Raw genomic sequence first — 19,997 nt, 5'->3', positions numbered from 1 at the left:
TGCATCTTCAATTCTTTATTTTTGCCGTGTCCCATTTACAGAAATACAATGGCATTTTGAGACAGAGGTTTGAAAAAACAAAACATAAAAAAGAACGGGGGTAAAATTTTGCTTTTGAAACTGAACTAGCAACTGAAGAAAAAAAAGAAAAAGATGAACCCAAATAATAAATGTAATAAATTATTACATTAAGGCACCTGAAATAAAAGGATTTCCAATGGGTTTAGAAATGGTTTGAAAACTTTAAGGCTACAATGTTGTTTTAAATGCTTTATGTTGCTTAGAGACAAAAAATATATATATTAAAGATTGTGCCCAACAGCATTATGTACTGGCAGTGATCATTTCCAAACCGCGAGAAAGTTATTCTGTTTTATAATTTAAAGAAGTGATGCCAAGCCGTTTCTAAACCCGTCAGAAAATCCTCCATAGGTGGTACCTCTGTGTAAACTAGGTTGTAACTGTGGGACTCTGGGTGTTAACCGTTAGAAAACCTGCTTATATCAACTGACATAAATAAAAGAAATGACATTGTAAAAAAAATAAAAATAATATTAACAATAATAATAAAAATGTGTGACTTGTTTTTAACTTACTTATCTCAAATATACACAGCGACTCCTTTAAGTATTTACATGTATGTACAGCGTAGTCATTTCTGCTTTGATCAAATACCTTGAATGGCGTTGCTGTGAAACTGAACTCTTTAAATGTACAAGAATCCTTTCGAGAACAGAGAGGAAGGAGGTCAAACTGGGCAGCACGACTCGGAGCCAAGGCGGCTCGTAGAAAAGGCACTTGCTACCAACTCAAATACTGCAAAATATTACAAATACAGCTTTCAGCCGAGACAACTGAGACAAAGGAGAAAACAAAAAACATGGAAGGCCACGTAGTAGGCACTGGGGTTTCTGTCCCTTCTTCCTCCCTCCAGGCCAATGTTTTGGTAAGGCATGACAGCCGCAGGTGGATCGGTGGGCGAAGCTGGAAGGTGACGGAGAAAACTGTCCATTTTCGTCCAAATCCTTAGAGCCCACTGACATTTCAACAAAAATCATAAGAGTCTGTAAACAATCTTTGTACAGCTTTTTTTATTTTAATAATTCAAATGTTACTTAAATAGCAGGATTCCATAACTGAACTGAAAGAAAATAAGCAGGGAGCTTCTTTCGCCTCCTGAAATTATATATATTACATTTCAGAGCCTTCTCCTGTACGCAACGAAAAGTAACAAGAGAAGCAAAAATAAGATGGTCACTGTGCTCACACCTCCTGAACGAGGGGAAAGAAAAAAGAAGAAATCATTTTCAGCGACAGTGACAACCAAAAAAATAAAAAATAAAACAAAGAACGGCTTCTTAAACGCAAAGCCTCGTTTTGTTTTCGAAAGAAGTCCCAAACATAATAGAATAGTAGCTGCCTTGCAGCTTCTCTTGCTTCTGCATCGTCCTTTTTACGTTTTCTTACACACAATGGTCTTTGAGCTCTTTCTGACCAGCCAAGACGGCATTGACGTTTTTCCAGCGGTTGTCTTTAGAGCTGTAGCCTTGGGTCCGGTGGGGGGCTTTGAGTGGCGGACTGGAGCTGTGCAGGGTGCAGATCACCCCCCCACTGGACTGCACTGCAGTTTTAGAGTACCTATAAACAAGCTCCTTTCCCGCCTCTGCGCCGCCGCACTCCTCCTCAAGCTCGCCCTCCGTCTCCTCCTCCTCATCGTCACACGTCCGACAGGAGGGGCCCATGAGCTTTTTGCGCTCCTGCTCAGTCTCCCTGTTGTTCTCCTTCAGCTGTTGCTGCGGCTGGAGTCCCACGACGAGACGCAGCGGTTCCCAGTGGTTGTTTACGCTGCCGTCAGGAGCCGACTGCGCCGTCCTCTCACGCTCTTTTCTCCGTTTCCGCGTCCACCACACGCAGACGATGATGCAGAAGAGGCAGAGCAAGCAGAAGAGGACGCACAAAAGAGGCACCAGGTAGTCTGTGGGGTACGAGAGAGGAAATACAAAAAATTAGCAACTGAACACGATCTCCAGCAACGAACTGAAAAAAATTTGAATCTGAGAAAAATTTTTAAAAGTCTGAGGAAAAAAGTAAATTATGAGAAGCAATCAATTCTGAGACGAAATGTCTGAATTTGTTTTGTCTGAGACGAAACACCGCAACCCGGACGAAACGCCGCAACTCTGAGAAAAAGAAGAAAAAAAAAAAAAGTCCAAAATCTGAAAGAAAAACGTCCAAAGTCTGAATAGGAAGGAAATGCAAAATTTAGATTTTTTTTCCTTAGAATTCTGAAAGGAAAAAAAACATCTAGATTTTGAGGAAAAAAGTAAAAATTCAGAGGGAATAATTCAGAATTGAGGGAAAAACCTCAATATTTTCCCCTGTGGTCCTAAACCTCTCCCATAACAAACCGTTGTGGTTCCCTTCATCGATACTCACCCACTGAAGGAGCCATGAGCTGCGTTTCCACCTTCACCTCTATGACTGCCAGCATTACGGTGCTGTTGTGTCTCTTGGATAAGGTGCCCACAACGGCACTGGCAGCCTCCTGGATCAGACTGTGGTCTGGAAGATTTTCTGGCTGAAAAGACTTGGAGCCAAAACAGAAAACAAGAAAGCTCAGAAACAACAACAAAAAAAAGTTTCTTGCAAGACTTCTTCACATTAAAAAACCTAACAAAAAAAATCACCTGCAGACTTGGCCCAAACAAACAAGTTCGCACATTGCAGATGTTTTAAATCTGGTGGTTGTTGAGTCACTTTCAGTAAGCAACTGGCTTTGCCTCAACTGGTTCTTTGCTCTTAGTAGAAAACGCAAATTAAAACAGCAAAATTGTTTAAATAAACTGACGATAGTGCCTATCTTAAAAGTTCCAAGTTTGATGAAACAACTGGAACAACTTAGAACAGCAAGTCTTCAAAAGCAAAGTGCAATTTACTCAGAGGAGATGGGAAAAATCTACCCTTAAATTTTGTAACTTTAACCTGCTGAGAAGTGAAATAAATCCCTTCACAAACTGAAATACTGTAATACCTCATGGTTCCGTTTTAGGACCAATGTACTTTTGGTTCAACATTATAGTTAAACCTAAATATTGTAGAGTTTTTAGAGCTGTACGTATGCAGAAGATACTATTGATTGATGATATTTAAATGAAATGGTGTACATTAATGAACGGACAATGTCAAATATATCAGATTTAGCAAAATGCTAGTTTCCATATGTAGTCCTACTTATGTAAGCATTTGCCAAAAACTACAAAAACAAACACTAAAGCAGGCCTTTTGTTTTCTCAGAATTCAGTTTTTCTCAGAATTCAGACTTTTTTTCAGAATTGTCTCATAAGTTGGACATTTTTTCTCAGACTTCCAACAATAAATTTTTAGAATCTGCCAGTGGAACTAATATTGTTTCATCAATATTAAGGAACTATTGACTTAAAACAAGGTCATATTTCCTGCTAAAATGTTGCTTGTGAATTAATTTTGTTTTATTTCCAGTGCACTAAGATATTTACTCTAGAAACTAGACCAAAAATACTTGGTAAGATTTTCTGTTTTTGCAGTGTTCTAACTTGAACAAGTTTCAGAAATTTTCCTAATCCAACATGAAACTGAAAGACGTAGCCTTGCACCTTTGATGAGGATACATATTTATGCGTATTATTTGGGTCAGTTACTTACAATGGTTACCTCTACAGCATCTGGATTTGAATGCGAGAGGTCGCACAAAAGAAGAAGGGCGTGGTCTTTCGCCAAACTCCTGGTGTCTTGAAGATACCTCAGCTCAAAGCAAATATTCTCCACTGTGATCCCCTGCAAACAAACAGACTCATCAGCAGCAGCACGAATTTCAGGAGAAATCTCAACCACAGGCTGCGACAGGAAAAAAAACAAACTATACGAGCGCGATGACTCACGGGCGGCACTTTGTCTCTGTTGAAAACAAGAGTTATGCGGCCACAGCTGTTGTCCAAATGGCCGCTGTTTGGCTGGCACTTGGTGGTTGCTTGCGGCGGCGGGGGTCCAGCCATCGAACAAACCCCCCACTGATCACAGGGGTGAGAGAAGCAGGTGTAGTAGTTGTGCTCCAGACACTTCTGTCCGGCTGGGCAGGACTTCTGTCCCGACTCTTGGTCTGACGGATTGAGCCGGCAGGGGCGGCGACCACATAGCACCTGGCGTCAAAGAGTCAAAATGTAAAAAACAACTTTGTTTTTGACAGATTATTTCATTTCCTGAGGTAATTTTTCAATTTTGTTTAGATTAGTAGCTTTTTTGTCAATGTGGACGATACCAGAATAGAAAGTAACAGTAGCTGCGTTTCCATCGATCATATATTTGGTGTCCAAACTTTACCCTCAACAATAAACTAAACATGCAATACTATTCAGTCTATTACTTTTAGAAATTGTTTAGTACTTTATTACCTTAGCTCAACATTTAGCTACTTTTATAAACTGTACTTCTTACTTTAGATCAACATTTAGTTTTATACTTTTAATATCGGAGCAAGACCTGGAGAAACTCCCGTTTGTTTACAAATCTAGAACAAACTTAAAAACTACCATCTACTTAACAACCAGAGCAAGAATCAAACATGGAGAACCAACATTTAGCTTTACATTGTACAAATCTAGAACTCAACCCAGAACAACTGGGACCAACATTTAAGAATTTAAGACTTTTTAAGGATGTGCGGACATCAGAAAAGCGATCTCTTACAAACTGCCAGAGGACATTAGTGTGTGTGGAAGGGTCTGCATACCTTTGTGCAGTGCACTTTGCCATTGATGCAGTGACAGTTGTTGCACTCTTCCTCCCAATGGCTGCCATGAGGAAACTGCAGACCAGCATAGTGACAAGTCCGTCCAATGCCTATGACTACAAACACACACAGGAGGTCAAGCTCTAGTAATTGGATATTTGGAGTAATTATTGAGTAGATTAATTGGTGTGATAATGGGAATACAAAAAAAAAAACAAAAAAAAACTATTAAAGTAAAATTTAAAACTTAATTACATTCTTGGCATCTAGCTCCTGATCTGCCAAGAGGACAAATGCACCGGAAGCCATTGATGTCATCCACACAGGTGGCTCCGTAGGCGCAGGGAGAGGACTGGCACTCGTTTATGTCTGTACGGAGAAACGACCGTGCCAAAAATAAACAGTTTGCACAAGATCAGTGTAAAACTTAGTAGGATTTCTGGCAAAATTTCCAATACACAGTGAACCTGATTTTGTTATTTTTTGGTTACTTGTATGAATTATTATCACTTCGGTCCTTAAAATACCAAAAATTCCACCTACCTCTACATTTCGGTCCATTTGATGATGTAATTCTTACATATTGAATGACTAGAGCAGACTTTTACCAAATACTTTTACTTGAATAAACATTTGAAGTAGTGTTAGTCTTAATTCAGTTAAACTTTTGGGTCTTTCTACCCATCTCTGGTCATGAGCATCTCCAGGTCTGCTAATCTTTTAAACTTATGAGATATATAAAGCACAAAAACAGTTTAAATGAGCTTCCTCTGCCTCATTTTATAGAATCAGCCTCTATAAAATGGCTGATTCCAAGTGTTGCTAGGGAGCGATAAGCAACCAAAGTTTGGTAAATTAATGCCATAAAGCATAAAATATCAAAAATATCAACTTCTGGGTTTCTTGAAACCCGTTGGAAACTTTGGTGTTTTGTTGTTCGTAAACTCAACATGGACGGGAATTCTCATATTCAAGCTAGACAACAAAGGTGAACGCTATTCGGTCCAAACAAAGGAGCAGAAGAAGAGTTTCAGGGTCACTGGGTAATTTGTCTTCTGTGTGTGAAAGTCTGATCGTGTGAGTAGGGAGGAGGTATGACCTCTGACCCTGGAGATGTCAAAGAACTGAGAAAAAGGGTAGAGGGGTTGCTTTTAGCCATCATTGTGTCCGTTTCATTTTGAGCTTTACCTCTCTCTTCAATACATCTGGATATAAAGAATATATCAGGATTACAGGAATGTTTTGTCTTCTATTATCCAACATGATAATATTTTAATTTATCGTCATCACTGTAAATTAAAAATAATTTTGTTGAAAACCTCCCAAAACTTCCCTTATTATCAGGTTTTGCTATTTTTTCCACTGTTTGTTCAATCAAGGCATAAATAAATGCCAATAAATAATTTGAAAATAAAGTTACCATGATTAGTGATAAATCATGAGTCGTGTCCTGAAGAAGTGCTTTACAAATAGGAATGTTTTTCAAGAGCATTTTTTGTGTTTGTAGGACTATAATTGCTGTGACACACAGTCAAAATCATACAGTAACCTAAAAAATATCTAATAGTTTTTATTGTCACTTTTATTGTTTACAATAGTACTAGGACTGAAGCAATAAGCTATAAATCAATTAATCGCATAATAAATTAAGATTAACTTTTATTTTCTCAGTTTCTACCAACAACTGGATGACAATTTTGTTTATATTTAATTTTGTTTGTTGTTTCTGTTGGTGTCTTTATTTATTTTGAATATTTAAAATGTCTTCCAGTTTTAAATCTTCATTAGAGTTTAAGGTTTACTGATCTTTGAGAATGTTTTATTATATTACTTGAAAATTGTCTTACAAAAACAATATTATCGTTTATCGCAATAACTTCTGCAACAATGTATCGCCCAGTAAAATGTATTGTGACAGGCCTATTTAGTACCACAAAACATTGTAATAAAACGTAAAGCCCGTATCGCCCACCTCTGTTTTGGATACTGAGTTTTCTGGAATTTTTTTTTTGTATTTTACTCACTTATTCTGCAGTCCGGTCCAGCAAACCCAGGAGCGCACTCGCAGCGGAACCAGTTGACTCCATCCACACAAATCCCACCGTTATAACTATGAGAGAAAAAAAAGAAGAAAGACGATTAGACGAGGCTGGACATCCTTTCCAGCAGAGACCATCGTGTGTGTGTGTGTGTGTGTGTGTGTGTTAGGGGTGCAGGTCACAAAGCTCAATTCAGCTCATCAATACAAGCCTTCACCTTTCAGATGCTAATAGGCATGTCCAGCGCCTCCCCCCTCCCATCCTCTCATCATGGCTTCCTTCCACTCCTCAAAGCTGAGCTCCCCCCCAGGTCGCACGGGAAGAATGGACCCTACGACTCGACCCCCTGCCTCCCCCTAACCCCACCTGCGTTCACCGCAGGGTCGGTGGGACTCTTGTCCTCCCCACAAAACTCCCACCTTTCACCGTCCCATTCAGGATGGGAGCGCACCTCCCCCTTTAAGGCTGGATTTAAAGCCAGGTTAATCTGGCCTTTAAAGGCCGAAAAACGTCTGCGTGAAGTGTGGAGAAGACGGAGGGAGGCGGAGAGACGATGAGCGTTACGTACCATGGATGAGGGTTGCAGTCGTCTATGTCTGTTGAAGGAGAAAGAAAATATTGTTAAGGTAGTTTGGAGAAAGTTTCCTAATTTAGAAGGAACCTTCAGAGTCGCATAAAGATGGTTACAAAGTCAGCCTTTTATCACCTGAAGAACATTTCCTGGATTACAGGACTAATCTCATCTCTAGTTGCATTAATTATTGTCTACCTGAAAAAAAAAAAAATCACTCTGAACAAAATGCTGCTGCAGGTTTTCTGACTAAAACCAGGAAGACGAAGCTCATCACCCTTGCCTCACTGTAGCTTACTTTATGGCTTAGCATCAAAATACTTGAAAGCTTTCAAGATCTCTTGGGTCTTCTGGTTCTGGATCTACAGAACCAAACCTGGAGAAGCAGCATTCAGTTTCTATGCACCACAAATCTAGAACAAACTTCCAGAAAACTGCAAAAACATCTGAAATACTGAGTTCCTTTACATGGAGAAGCAGCATTCAGCGTCTGAAGCGAACTCAATTTATTGATTGAACAATAAATTAAACAAGAAAAATCTTTACCAAACCCAACATCAGTATGAGATTTATCTTAATATTTGCATTTATAACATTTTTGGACCAATAAGTTTCTCTTTTTTTGGTTTATAAAACATTTTTAGTTCATTTCCAGCAACAAAAATGATCATTTTCTGTTAAAACCCTCGCTGCGTTTAGCCCAGATGGGTTTCTGAACCCGTTCTAAAACGTCACCGGATGTTTGAGGCACGACTTGCTATGAAATAAAAATTAAGATTAATAAAAGAAAAATCTTTGTTTTGTTCATTTTCTATTTAAAATATAAACTTAAAAAAATTTCCATCAGCATCAACAAAACTTTGACCAACATAATTTAATGATGATTTTAAATATGGAATTTAAAACAAACGCTTCTTCTGTTACTGGTTTTCATCATTGTCGACTAAAAGATGTGTTTATGTTTTTATGTTTTCATGATGTAAAGAACTTTGAACTGCAATGTTGCTGAAATGAGCAACACAAATGAATTTTGATGGATTGTAGATGATTTTTTTTAAATCACTGACAAAAGATGAACTCCTTGTGATTTTATGGACTTCTACAATTTCTTCGCGCTACAAATTGGCTGCAAAACATCTAATTGGTGCATCTCTAATCTACTCTGCAGATAATTGCCTCCTCCTCTGGTAAAGGAATTAAACTTTGGTGCATTTCCTGTGAACATTAAAAGTTTTGCAGAGGTACTAACTCTGTCCACAGGTGGGGCCTTCCCAGCCCTCTTTGCAGATGCAGGAGAATGCGTCTCCTCCTCCCACGCACGTCCCACCGTTGGAACAAGGACTGGAGGCACAAGTGCTGTTTTTGGCTGCAGAAAGTGGGAGGAGGGAAAGAAAATTACAGCGATACATGCAAGCATCAACAGATTTCACTGGAAATCAGAGAACCTTTAAAAACTGGCAGAAAAAAAAACACGAGAGAAGACTCCGGTAATTACAAATCACAGATGAAAAACATGAGAACAGCGGCGCTTCCAAGTACATGAAACGTTTTATCTCAAAGTAGCTGAAGCAGAAATATGTAAAACATGGTTATTAGCAACTTCAGGAGAAAATAATTGCTGCTTTTAATGTGTCACCTGTGTTGCACGTGTTTCCTTCCCAGCCAGGTGGGCAGGAGCAGCGGAAAGCGTCGCCGTGGTCGTAGCAGGTGCCGCCATTACTGCAGGTGGTTTCATCGCACTGACTCTCACCTGATCACAAAACAAAAAAAAAAATACAGTAATAATCAATTAATTAATCATAAATCAATTAAGTGTGATAATTTCCATTCCGATATATATATATATATATTTTTTTTTTTTTGTTTAGAGACTCCATAATCCTCCTGTTCCACTGTGGAGTATTATGTGCAAAATTATAGTTTATCAATTTGATTAAGTAAGTGCATTTTTATGCCATGATCAATATATTACTTGAAAATGCTTTTTGTTTTGATATATTGATATAATAAATGCAGGTGTAGCAGTTTTTCAAAAAATAAAATTGCATAAAATTTCCACCAAATAATCACTTTAAAAGTGTCAAATATTGTTAGATATAGTTTTTGTCATTAAGTAGAAAACTTTTGGTTTGTTTTTTTATTTACACACATTTACAACTACAGTATACACACATATAGTTGTCCATAAATATGCAGATCCCATAGAAGAAAAATTTATTTATGCTCTGTTTTTTTTTTTGGCTCTTCACATTGCAGAAGTTGCCATCCGCTGCTCTAGACTCAACATTTTATCAATAAAATTAAAGTTATTTTTATCTACATACTGCCAAATTAAATCAATCTGAATAGATGGTCAGTATTATTTAACTTTAAGAAGTACTCATTGAATGCAAAAGCGGCTGCTTATTGATAATTTAACAGCTTATTAATTTGTTTTATCAATAGATTCTGCCACAGTATGAGAACATTTATGATGCTGAAATGGCCCAAAGTGACCAAATTATCCCATTAGTGATGCAGTTTAAGGTTTCGGCTGCTGATTGGTTAACCCACAAACTCCTGACCAATCCTCTGCTCTGTTGTTGGAACCCAACTCACGGGAGTGGCAGGTCTTGCCCTTCCAGTCGTCGGCGCATTCGCAGTAGAAGTCATTCACCAGGTCGATGCAGCGTCCACCATTTTTGCATGGGTTGTGTCTGCACTCATTGACGTCTGAGGAAGGAAAAAACGTGACTCATTCTTCCATTCAACAACCACCAAACTAACTCCAACCCATACAGAGAGATTAAGGGCTAGGAGCTCCACTCCAGATGTGCTAGGGAGATTTTCCAAACAGAAGACAAACTCACTGAGGTCACAGAGTTGACCCTCCCAGCCGTCCGGACAGAAGCACTGAAAGGAGCTCAATCCGTCGATGCAGGTCCCGCCGTTCTTACACGGGCTGCTGATGCAGTCGTTGATATCTGAGACAAAGTTTCCATTTAGCAAATCTTCTGACATCTTTGAAAGTATGTTAGTTAGCGGAGATGTTTCCGTACGTACTTTCATGACAGTAGATGCCGCTGAAACCCGGATCACAGATGCAGCTGAAATTGCCGGTTGGCTGGCTGATGCATCGTCCGCGGGGGCCGCACACATTGGAAGAAACGTGCTGCACTCCTCCCGAGTCGTCGATGGGTACGGCAACGATGCAGCTGTCAATAACTAGAACAAAGGGAAAAAAACATATTAATGGTGACCTATTGTACTTTATTGAACAGGTTAGGATAAGTCTATGGGTTATACAAAAAGATACGCCTATGTGTTTGGCACAAAATAATTCTTAGATAATGACATTTTAGTCTGTACAGTTCTGTCCATTTTGAGCTGTTTTAGGGTGTCATGTCACTTTAAATCCAAATAAGCTGCTCAACATTTACACTCGCACTTGAAAATGTCTGCAAACAGATGTGAAATTATACAACCATACAACTTCGAAAAGCAGAAGAAGAGCCTCCAGTACATCCAACAAGAAAGCAGCAAGTAGTTTCTGAATGGCAAGTCAACAACAAAACACTTATCTTTTCCAGCAGTCATTGTACTGCGGTTAAATCAAACGTGCTGGAGCTCAGCGGCGGTTGCTATGTAACTAGCATAGCATCCATGCCGTTGCTAGGTAACATTCGAAAAGGTTTTCAGAACAACTCATTTTCCAGACACCAAAAAACATCAACTTAATGTAACAAAGCAATAAGTTACTGCTGTAAGTAGAGAGCACACATTTCAGTCTGAAAGCAGGATTTCAAAACACTTCCATTCTATTGGCTGAGGCGGTTACCAGGCAACTGTACTTTTTGTTTTGAGAGAGAGCAGAAAAGCATGAGGAGAAAGGTTTGAGAAATCACAGTGAATATTTGAAAGAGAGCAGACGTTTTGAGCACAAATCACGTGATGTCCTGCTTTCAGACTGAAAATGTGTGCTCTCGACTTACGGCAGCAAAATTCCCCCATACAAATGGAGCTACAGAACAATAGATCACAATAGATCACCTTTAAAAATCAATGCTTCCCATAATGTTTTAAAGATTATTTTTAGTTCTTGAGGCACCTTGACATGTTGCGGTTTGGCAGAGCTCCTTCAGACGTTCGCAGGTTTTTCCCTCGTAGCCTTCGGGACAAGCGCAGTAGAAGTCTTGGTCCATGCTGTGGCAGGTGGCGCCGTTCTCACAGGGGTTTGAATCGCAGGCATCAGAGGGGGGCCAGTGAGAGATCTGTGGGAAGTGAGAAGAGAGACAAGTTCTGTTAAATTACATTAAAACAACTTGAATGTAAAAAAATGGAAAAAACCAGCAATGTGCAGCTACATTTGCACCGTTTTTACACAAACTAAAAAAGATTGATCTTTACATCAAAACAAAAAGGAATCTCAAAAAGAAATTCTGATGGTTTATTCATTCAACAAAATCTGGATTTCAATTGTGGAGAAACACTGGAAATAAAAATAGTTCATTAATAGTTTTTGCTTTCAGTTACAACAACAAAAAAAGTACACTTTAATTGAAAATTGGATATAAAGGTATTTTGTTTTTACTGTACTAAATCCACTTCAAAACTGGAAGTCTCATAGTAAACTCAAAAATTATCAATTCATCAGAAAAGTAACCATAAAAGTAATATTAAGTTGGTCAATATGTAAAGTTGATGGGACACCAATGAGTATACGTTTTGGGAAACTGAGTTTTTATGTTGTTTTTTTTTATTTATTTCTTCTGAGGGTCAAAGTTGAGGTCTGATTGTTGAATCTTTCAAGCAAAATGATTTCAAAAATATTAAGCTAGCTTTGAAACAAGCTAGCATTAAGTTTCTGGAGTGACATTAAGAAACTAACATTTCACATAAAAAAACCCCATTAAGACAGAGAAGCAAGAAAAACCAACGAGGCGGCAGAGAAAGAAGAGCGAAAGTATGTCCTGATGAGCAGCTTAGTGGACTCAAGCCAGCGCTGTTTTGAACAAAACAAAGGTAAGCAAACGAATTAAGCCTCAAAAAACTTTCACTAAGCTCATCAAGGGAATACAGGCGTTTGGTTCCCTAATCTTGCAAGATTATTCTGAGGCAAAATCCCAGCTGAGTGTGAGAAACTGAGCAGGCGAAGAAAAAGATTATCTACAATGAGAGCAAATACCGACTGAGGTTCATCACACTGAACAATAATAGAGATAATTCATCCGGGTGAGAGGCCAACGCGACTTTCTAACATTATTTTTTTTAAATGGAGAGTTTAGAGAGAAAAATCTCTTTGTTCATGTAAACAGAAGCCTACTGTGCATAAACTTTGGGTTGGACCTTGCTACCATTTAAGGTGGTGAAGCAGAGAGGTTAGCAGGACATCATGGTGGTCAAATTTGTGGTTTAGTTTACTGAAACAGTCAGGCCGCCCACTCCCAAAAATGTAGAAATCACATTCACATTTTATAACAAATATGTCTGCAGGCGTCAGTCCAAAACATTTTTAACGTTTACTTAATCTTTTCAGATTAATAGCAGCCGCCATAGTTTTTAACGTAGTGATTTTAAATTATGCAGATTAGTCAAATTACCTATTTTCCTGCACTCCAAAAACACAAAATCTTAGCAATAAATTTGGTCCAGTTTCTCCTGCTAACATCCTAGTAAACTTTAAATACCTAAATTTATTTAGCAACTTTTCAGAAAGATATAGGAGTTTGTTTTAAGTGAATAATTCCTCAATTTTCATGAAAACGTTCTAGTTCCACTGGCACTGTTACCTAGCAACGCCAGCCAAGCCCAGCCCGTTACCTAGCAACCCAGTTTTAGTTCCACCTGCAGATTATTTAACTTCTAACGTGAGAAAAATTTCTTGTTATAAGAAACCTATTACCCATGTTATAAGTGAAATAATCTGCCAGTGGAACAAAACCTGGATTGCTAGGTAACGGGCTGGGCTTGGCTGACGTTGCTAAGCAACGGTGCCAGTGGAACTGGAACTTTTTATCAATATAAAAGGAATTATTTACTTGAAACAAGCTCCTACGTCTTGCTTAAAAGTTACTTGTGAGTTAGTTTTGTCTTTATTCCACTTCTACTTTATTCCAAGTGTACTTCAACATATTTGCACTAGACCAAGAATACTTGGTAAGATTTCAGAGTGTTCACAGCAGCTGGTTATGCGATCGGCACAATGATGGAGAAAGATAAAAGTTTTCTGCCACTCAAAGAGAGACCAAAAAACGGGATTTTGGTCTCGATAGCGATGACAGCAACAAAAGTTCAATGTTTGACATTTCTAAATTAACAAAAACAAAATGACTGAAACGCTTAGAATCTTCAAACATGTTTGGTTTGAGCAATAAAACATTTTCTTAAGCATTTTTGAAAATGTTTAAGTGTTTAGGGCATTAACAGTGGTGGTATCTGATATGGGCAGTTGCCCAGGGTGACATCAGAGAGGGGCGGAGCACAGAAGAACCATAAAATAAAATCTCTCATCTGTCAGTTGTCCCCTGAACAAGTTTGGTGCTACTTGTATGCATGTGTAGTGGATTAAGTTTCCCTTTGATGCTGCTGAGTGTTGGGAGAGTACATTACCTGGTTTGATACAAAAAGATATTTAATGGCTTGTATTTTAATTGGTTGGAGTGCAGCAGAAGGAGGGGCTTCCCCAGGGCATCATTCCTGCAACAACCACAACTAGTTTGTGTGATTATTCTGATTAAAATCTTCAATCGATTGACAGAACCACATATTAAATTTCCTGTCAACCTTTTGCATTTTTTTAAAAAGCACCCGGGTGTCTCTACAACTGAGCTTTCCAAGTTTTCTGATGAATTTCTTGATTTCTAAATTTACATTTAAAACAAAGCAACTCCTTTAAGCCTCCCTGAATATGAAAACATGAAAAAATATATAATTTTCAGACATTTTCTTAAACATTTCAAGCTTGCAAAGTTAAGCACCGTGATTGATCCAGATTGAAAATTAAATCAAAATACAAGATGGTTCTTCAGTGTCTAATGAGTCAGTTTGCTTTTCTCACCTGGATCCGATCAGGACTTGGACAAAAACTGTTACACAATCAAATTTCTAATGACCTGACAAGAGATACTAATCAGAGAAATATGATGCTGTAGGGCCTCGTAGTTTTGGCACGGCAGGGCAGGAATGTACATCATGCCGTAGCAGGCAGAACTCCAGCAGCTCCTCATTCAGTGAGGCTCACATTTATAGTAGAGATGCTAAATCCGGATTGGCCTCAGACCAGCAATGTCCTCCATTCAGGGAGGCACAGATACAGCAAAGTATCGGTTTCCTCACTGATAACCCAGATTCAGACCCAGACCGTGTTTGAAAGGGGTCGGGAGGAACCCGCTGAGACCAAAGTCTCACGTAGGAAAAAAAAAAAAAAAAAAAAAAAGAGGGCTTGGCTTGCAGAGCAGGGATGGATTACGTTACACAACCATGAAGATCACAGCATGTTGGGTCACATTACTGTTAAATGCTGAAGCGGTTTTACGTTTTTCTCCATTGTGTGACAACTTATCAAAGGGCAATGTGAAACCAGGTGTAATGAATCAAATGCAAAACGCTGAACAAGGACATAAAGACACCCAAGTAGCATTAACTTTCACTTTCATTTACCACAAAAACTGCTTTATTGTGAAAAGGTAGCTACAGATAAGAGGAGTAAAGATTAGGGGTGCACCAATTTATCAGCGCTGATTTCCTTCATTTTGGGAGGTCGGTGACACTTGCATGTGAAGCCGTTCTAATTTACATCCGCAAAGGTGTAAAAACAAAAATACCAACCACTGTCCTCGTCTGCTCCCCCATGAGAAAAGTCCGACAGACTGACCGGCCCACCAGGTCATGTCTGCACGTTTACAGTCAACAATATTCACCCCACTGTCACCAACTCTGCGATGTTCTTACTATATTTAGCAACATTTCTGACAAAAAAAAATAATTAATCTGCAGGTCAGGCTTTTTACAGATTGGCAATAGGACAAAAACTGCAATCAGTCCATCATAGTAAGGATGCGTTCACTTTGTTTTTGGTATTGTTCCATTTCGACTGGTTTTAGGAACCCACCAATTTTTCCTTCCACAGATAATTATTCGAATAAGCAAAATCGAGCAAAACTAATTGTTTTAAAGAATCTGTAATTATACGATAAGTTCAGTCCAGATTTTACCAGGCAAGTGGTTTTTATGATGCTGATGTCACACAATTAGAACAAAAGTTTCATAAATCTCAACGTGTATTCAGTCTAGAAATGTGCAGTTCAGTTTTGACCACTCCTCGAATTTTAGAGTTTGAACTTGAAATGATCCAATGCGATCCAGGATCATCAGAAAACCAACTGTGAGAAAGTTTTAAAGCCTGTGACAACTTCTGCTAAAAGTTAGCTAGTCACAATATTATCACAGAGCTGACCTACATCTTAGCTCAAGAGTGACTTCCTTTATCATTTCAAAATAAGAGTTTCAATGGTTTATAAATCCAGAGAATGTTTCCATCTCCCTTCTGCACATTAACGTTTTCGGAAAAAACAACCTCAAATGAGCGTAAATATTTTTGTGAAACTGAGGAAATTGTTTCAAATGTAGACATTTCCAACCACAATTTCTAATGCAATAATTCAAAATGCGCTTAAAAAACACCGATGGAAACATGGCTAATGTGACATAAGGACAACCAAATGAGCTTTGAGAGAATAAAAAACGGAAACAATCCAATTCAATTTTCACAACCATACTTTCCGTCTTTTGTTTGGTTTCTTGACGACATTTAAGGTGGTTTTCAATAGTTCTCAACTACACAGTTGCATTACCTTTGGTCAGGTCATTTTACCTGAACCTAGGCCTGTCACGATAGCAAATTTTGCTCAGCGATTAATTGTCTCAAAAATTATTGCGATAAACGATAATATTGTTTGAAGACCTTTTTACACTGATTTAATGGAAATGATGTAATAATCCATGCGATTTCTTGCCAAAGATAGATACACTTTATTTTCAAAAGAACATTTAACACTTGAGCTGATAAACAAAATAAACAAAACAACCAAAAACAAAAATAAAATGGATTCTCAGTCTCCATTAACAAAAAACTCACTTGAAAAAAAAAAACTAAACAACATAAAGCCAAAGTGGAAATAAATACTGCATTCAATCAAAAGAGTGCAGATTATGAAGTCTGTATATTATGTTGCCCTTCAGTAATAATTAGATTTAAATAGAGAAGATGGGCACATCGACTACCTGATGCAATAATTCACACTACATGATTTTTTGCTGCTATTTTTCCCCTTACAACAATCTTGGATCGTTGGTCTTTCTAAGAGTGTGTGGTGTGTTACGGTAGATCGTCGTTGCCGCTCCGATCTAAATCAGAGGTTTTTCCCCGACTGGGATCTTTAACGCAGCCTGTTGAATGTGACAGGTAGCCAATCAGAAAGCGCGGATTCTCCTCCACGCTTTCTGAGGGGAAATTACGTCGGGGAATCCCAAACAGCTGACACGGCGCAACCCGAAGTCCAGCGGACATTGGAGATGATATGTGGAAACAACATTAATGTTTATTCAACATGCAAAGAATATAGAAATGACAAGAGGAGGAGTTGGAGCGAAATTGCTACCGCAGTTGATAAACCCGGTAACTTTTCAGCTGTTCTTCGTTAACGTGACGTAAATAGGTTCTAATGATTTTCATTCAGTCAGGACTTTACGCTGACACTAGCCACATGCATTGCAGGTAGATTGTAGTAAAGCATTGATTAATGCCTGGTTTTAAAATTAGTTCACTGGACTTGTAGCCATTATTTTGTGCCCATTGTTGGACACCACACGGCAGGAACGAACCCGATGGAACAGTTATACCTAGGATTTCTGTCGGCTAATGTGTGGTCTGTCAGGTTTTGAAAATGGGCCGACAATCGGCCGACAGCTCGTGTGCGCTGGGCTTTACACTAAGTAAAATGAGGATGGGGGGGTCAGTGGAGAGCACCGGAGTTGAGCCTTTTTTCATTCAGTGTCATCAACAGAAAGAGAAAAAGGCCGGAAGAGACGATAATGCCGATAATTAAAATGACGTCGATAGTTTTAATTTATCGTACGATTAATCGATTTACCGTTTATCGCGACAGGCCTACCTGAACCTGACACCAGAAAATGGTTAAAAACTGGACTCAAAATGACTGACAAAGCAGCCAGGATACAAAAAAAAATTAAACCACAAAATCAGTTAAACGATTGCAAGAATGTTTAGCAACTTGGAAGCAGAACCTGGAGAAATCAAAGTTTGCTGGTCGGTCTCACCTCACACCGTTGGCCACCGAACTCCAGAGGACATTCACACACGAAGCCGTCCAAAACCACGTGGCACCTGCCACCGTTCTGGCACGGTCCGCTTTCACATTTATTCCTCTGGATTTCACAGTGATTGCCGACAAAATCAGGAGGACATTGGCAGCGATAGCCCCTCTGTCCCTTCTAAAAGCAAAAAAATAAAAATAAGCCAAAGTCTCAAACAAATCTCTGCAAATTAAAAAAAACTAACAGTCTTACCTTACAGGTTCCTCCATTCTGGCATCGACCTTGGCAGCCACTGACGTCTGCAGAGATCGAAGATGACAAAGTTTTCAAATTGAAAGCATTAAATTATTTGTTCATTAATTAATTAGAGGTTAAATCTGTAGTGCAGAGTGTGCAGATTTAGCTGAAAGCTGGAAATAGGAACATCTGAAGTCAAGCCAGTGTCTTCAGTGTAGATCTGGGATAGTAAGGCAGCATGCAGATTCAGTTTGCCAAATGAAGACTCAAACAGGTTACCACATGTGTGAAAGTGAAGCTAAGCTACACCCACGTCGGAAAAAAGAAGGAGCCGAAGTTCAGCAGGTGTCGTTAATTGGAAAAAAAGCAAAGTCACCAGATGAGTGACGCCGAGTTGAGGTAAAGAAATACTGACTGATGTCACAGTTTTGGCCCGACCATCCCCGGAAACAGTTGCAGTGATATCCACCAATTAGATTTTTGCAAGAGTTAGCGTTCACACAGGGCTGTCCTGCACATTCATTTGCATCTGTGAAGGCAGCAAGGCAGACAGAGTCCATCAATTGAAGGAAATTTAGAAAAAAAGAAGTGGATACAAGAGTTCAAGATTAAAGAGAAAAAAATGGAAGAACCAGAATGTAGTGGTTTGATTGGACCATCAACTGAGACTAATATGCATGGCCTGTGTAATAAATAAAAGCTTAGTCAATTAAAAAGTATTTTCACACTTGATGCAGCAGGGTAGATGGGAATTTTCTGCAAATTTACTGAAAGAGAACAACTTCCCTCTGAATTATTGAGCTTGGCCCGTCGATACCTCAACACTGCTAATGAGATTGTCTCATGTTTTATTGCCGGCTGGAAATTATCCAGTAAACACTTAATGCAACCGTTGGAATATTTCAGATTGCGCAAAGTATCTCAGAGTTACGGTACTGCACAGTTGGCTCACAGTCAAAGATAACTCCATTTTCCCCAAACTGGTGTTACAGATGTTCCACCTCTGGTTCCTCAAATCTGAAAATTTTAGCTCCGATTATTTAAAGATGACCTTGAACAGGTTAAGATAGGATATGGACTACATAAAACATATTCATTCCTTTTTTTAAAGTTATTGTTAAAACCAGTTGTCCAAATGTGTTGGAGTTCAGTGTGGGTTGCTAGGCAACACACTGGGCCTCACTCAGGTTGCTAGGTGACGGGCAGAGCCTGCTGATTTGTGAAGAAGCTGATTTGTGAAGTTTTTCAAATGGCTCATTTTCCAGACACCAAAAAACAAACGTATCGCCAAAATAAGTTCTTGGCTGTTTGTAGAAGTAGCAGTGACCAACTGGAAGCATAAAAACTTCCAGAATATGTGGAAAAATACTCCATAGTGTATGTCTGTCCTTGAGGATTTACTATCTTTGTTACTAAAAGAGAAGGAAAATGAATTGTAGTCCTTTAACTGAACTATAAGACATTTTTTATGGTACGCAATTATACAATCTGAAGAATCCCTTTTAGAAACTTATGTTGCTGGAATGATGGCAGAATGTTTTTGTGGATTTTAGATGCAAAACCTGCTGTAAAAAAAAATCTGTTTCTTGGAGACCTTTGTATTATTTATTTTACTTGGAAATTTCCCTAATAGTTTGCTGATGTCATCAGACAAACAGTTGATTGGGCATCTTTTTTTAAACTCCATAAAATCTTGTGCCATCTACTAACTTTTTTTGTTTCAGCTTTCAGATTTGGTGATGTTTATTGTTAACATTTATTGTTGGGAATAATTAAAATTCCTACATAAAACATCAATTTTGTTTTTAAAAAAAAAAAAGAAACCTCAACTTAAAATACATTTGAGCTCAACTTGGTGAGCTTTTTGGTGTAAACATTTTGCAAGCAGAACGCTTCATCATGCCTTTACTGCAACATAAACGAGTGGAAAAAAAATAGTTGCACAAACACAAAGAGATGGAGACTCTGGGGGAGGCCATCAGCAGCACCAATGTCCTGCAACACACACCTACCACACGGCTGTCCTCTCTGAAACCCAACACTGCACTCACAACAGGCTCCAGGTGAGACA

General features: G+C 38.7%; 1 protein-coding gene across 2 annotated transcripts in view; it reads right to left on the bottom strand.

Moving 5' to 3' along the window:
- Positions 1–19,997, bottom strand: part of jag2b (jagged canonical Notch ligand 2b) — a 57,983-nt gene continuing 37,986 nt past the window's right edge. The window contains exons 10-26 of one of the 2 annotated variants that reach the window (XM_032585248.1): positions 18,342–18,455; positions 17,942–17,988; positions 17,693–17,866; positions 11,463–11,625; positions 10,418–10,579; positions 10,225–10,338; positions 9,974–10,087; positions 9,012–9,125; positions 8,625–8,741; positions 7,373–7,400; positions 6,790–6,875; positions 5,021–5,134; positions 4,766–4,881; positions 3,918–4,175; positions 3,682–3,813; positions 2,437–2,587; positions 1–1,975 (exon numbers count right to left, since the gene is read on the bottom strand). In XM_032585248.1, coding sequence (XP_032441139.1) covers positions 1,464–1,975; positions 2,437–2,587; positions 3,682–3,813; positions 3,918–4,175; positions 4,766–4,881; positions 5,021–5,134; positions 6,790–6,875; positions 7,373–7,400; positions 8,625–8,741; positions 9,012–9,125; positions 9,974–10,087; positions 10,225–10,338; positions 10,418–10,579; positions 11,463–11,625; positions 17,693–17,866; positions 17,942–17,988; positions 18,342–18,455 — 2,516 coding nt within the window. In that variant the 3' untranslated portion in view covers positions 1–1,463. The remainder of the gene's footprint in view (positions 1,976–2,436; positions 2,588–3,681; positions 3,814–3,917; positions 4,176–4,765; positions 4,882–5,020; positions 5,135–6,789; positions 6,876–7,372; positions 7,401–8,624; positions 8,742–9,011; positions 9,126–9,973; positions 10,088–10,224; positions 10,339–10,417; positions 10,580–11,462; positions 11,626–17,692; positions 17,867–17,941; positions 17,989–18,341; positions 18,456–19,997) is intronic. The other variant, XM_032585249.1, reaches the window with a different exon arrangement.

The sequence above is a fragment of the Xiphophorus hellerii genome, chromosome 15 (genome assembly GCF_003331165.1).
Source record: "Xiphophorus hellerii strain 12219 chromosome 15, Xiphophorus_hellerii-4.1, whole genome shotgun sequence".
Taxonomy (NCBI): domain Eukaryota; kingdom Metazoa; phylum Chordata; class Actinopteri; order Cyprinodontiformes; family Poeciliidae; genus Xiphophorus; species Xiphophorus hellerii.
The sequence above is the reverse complement of the archived record's forward strand: the minus strand, read 5'-3'. Positions and strand labels throughout refer to the sequence as shown.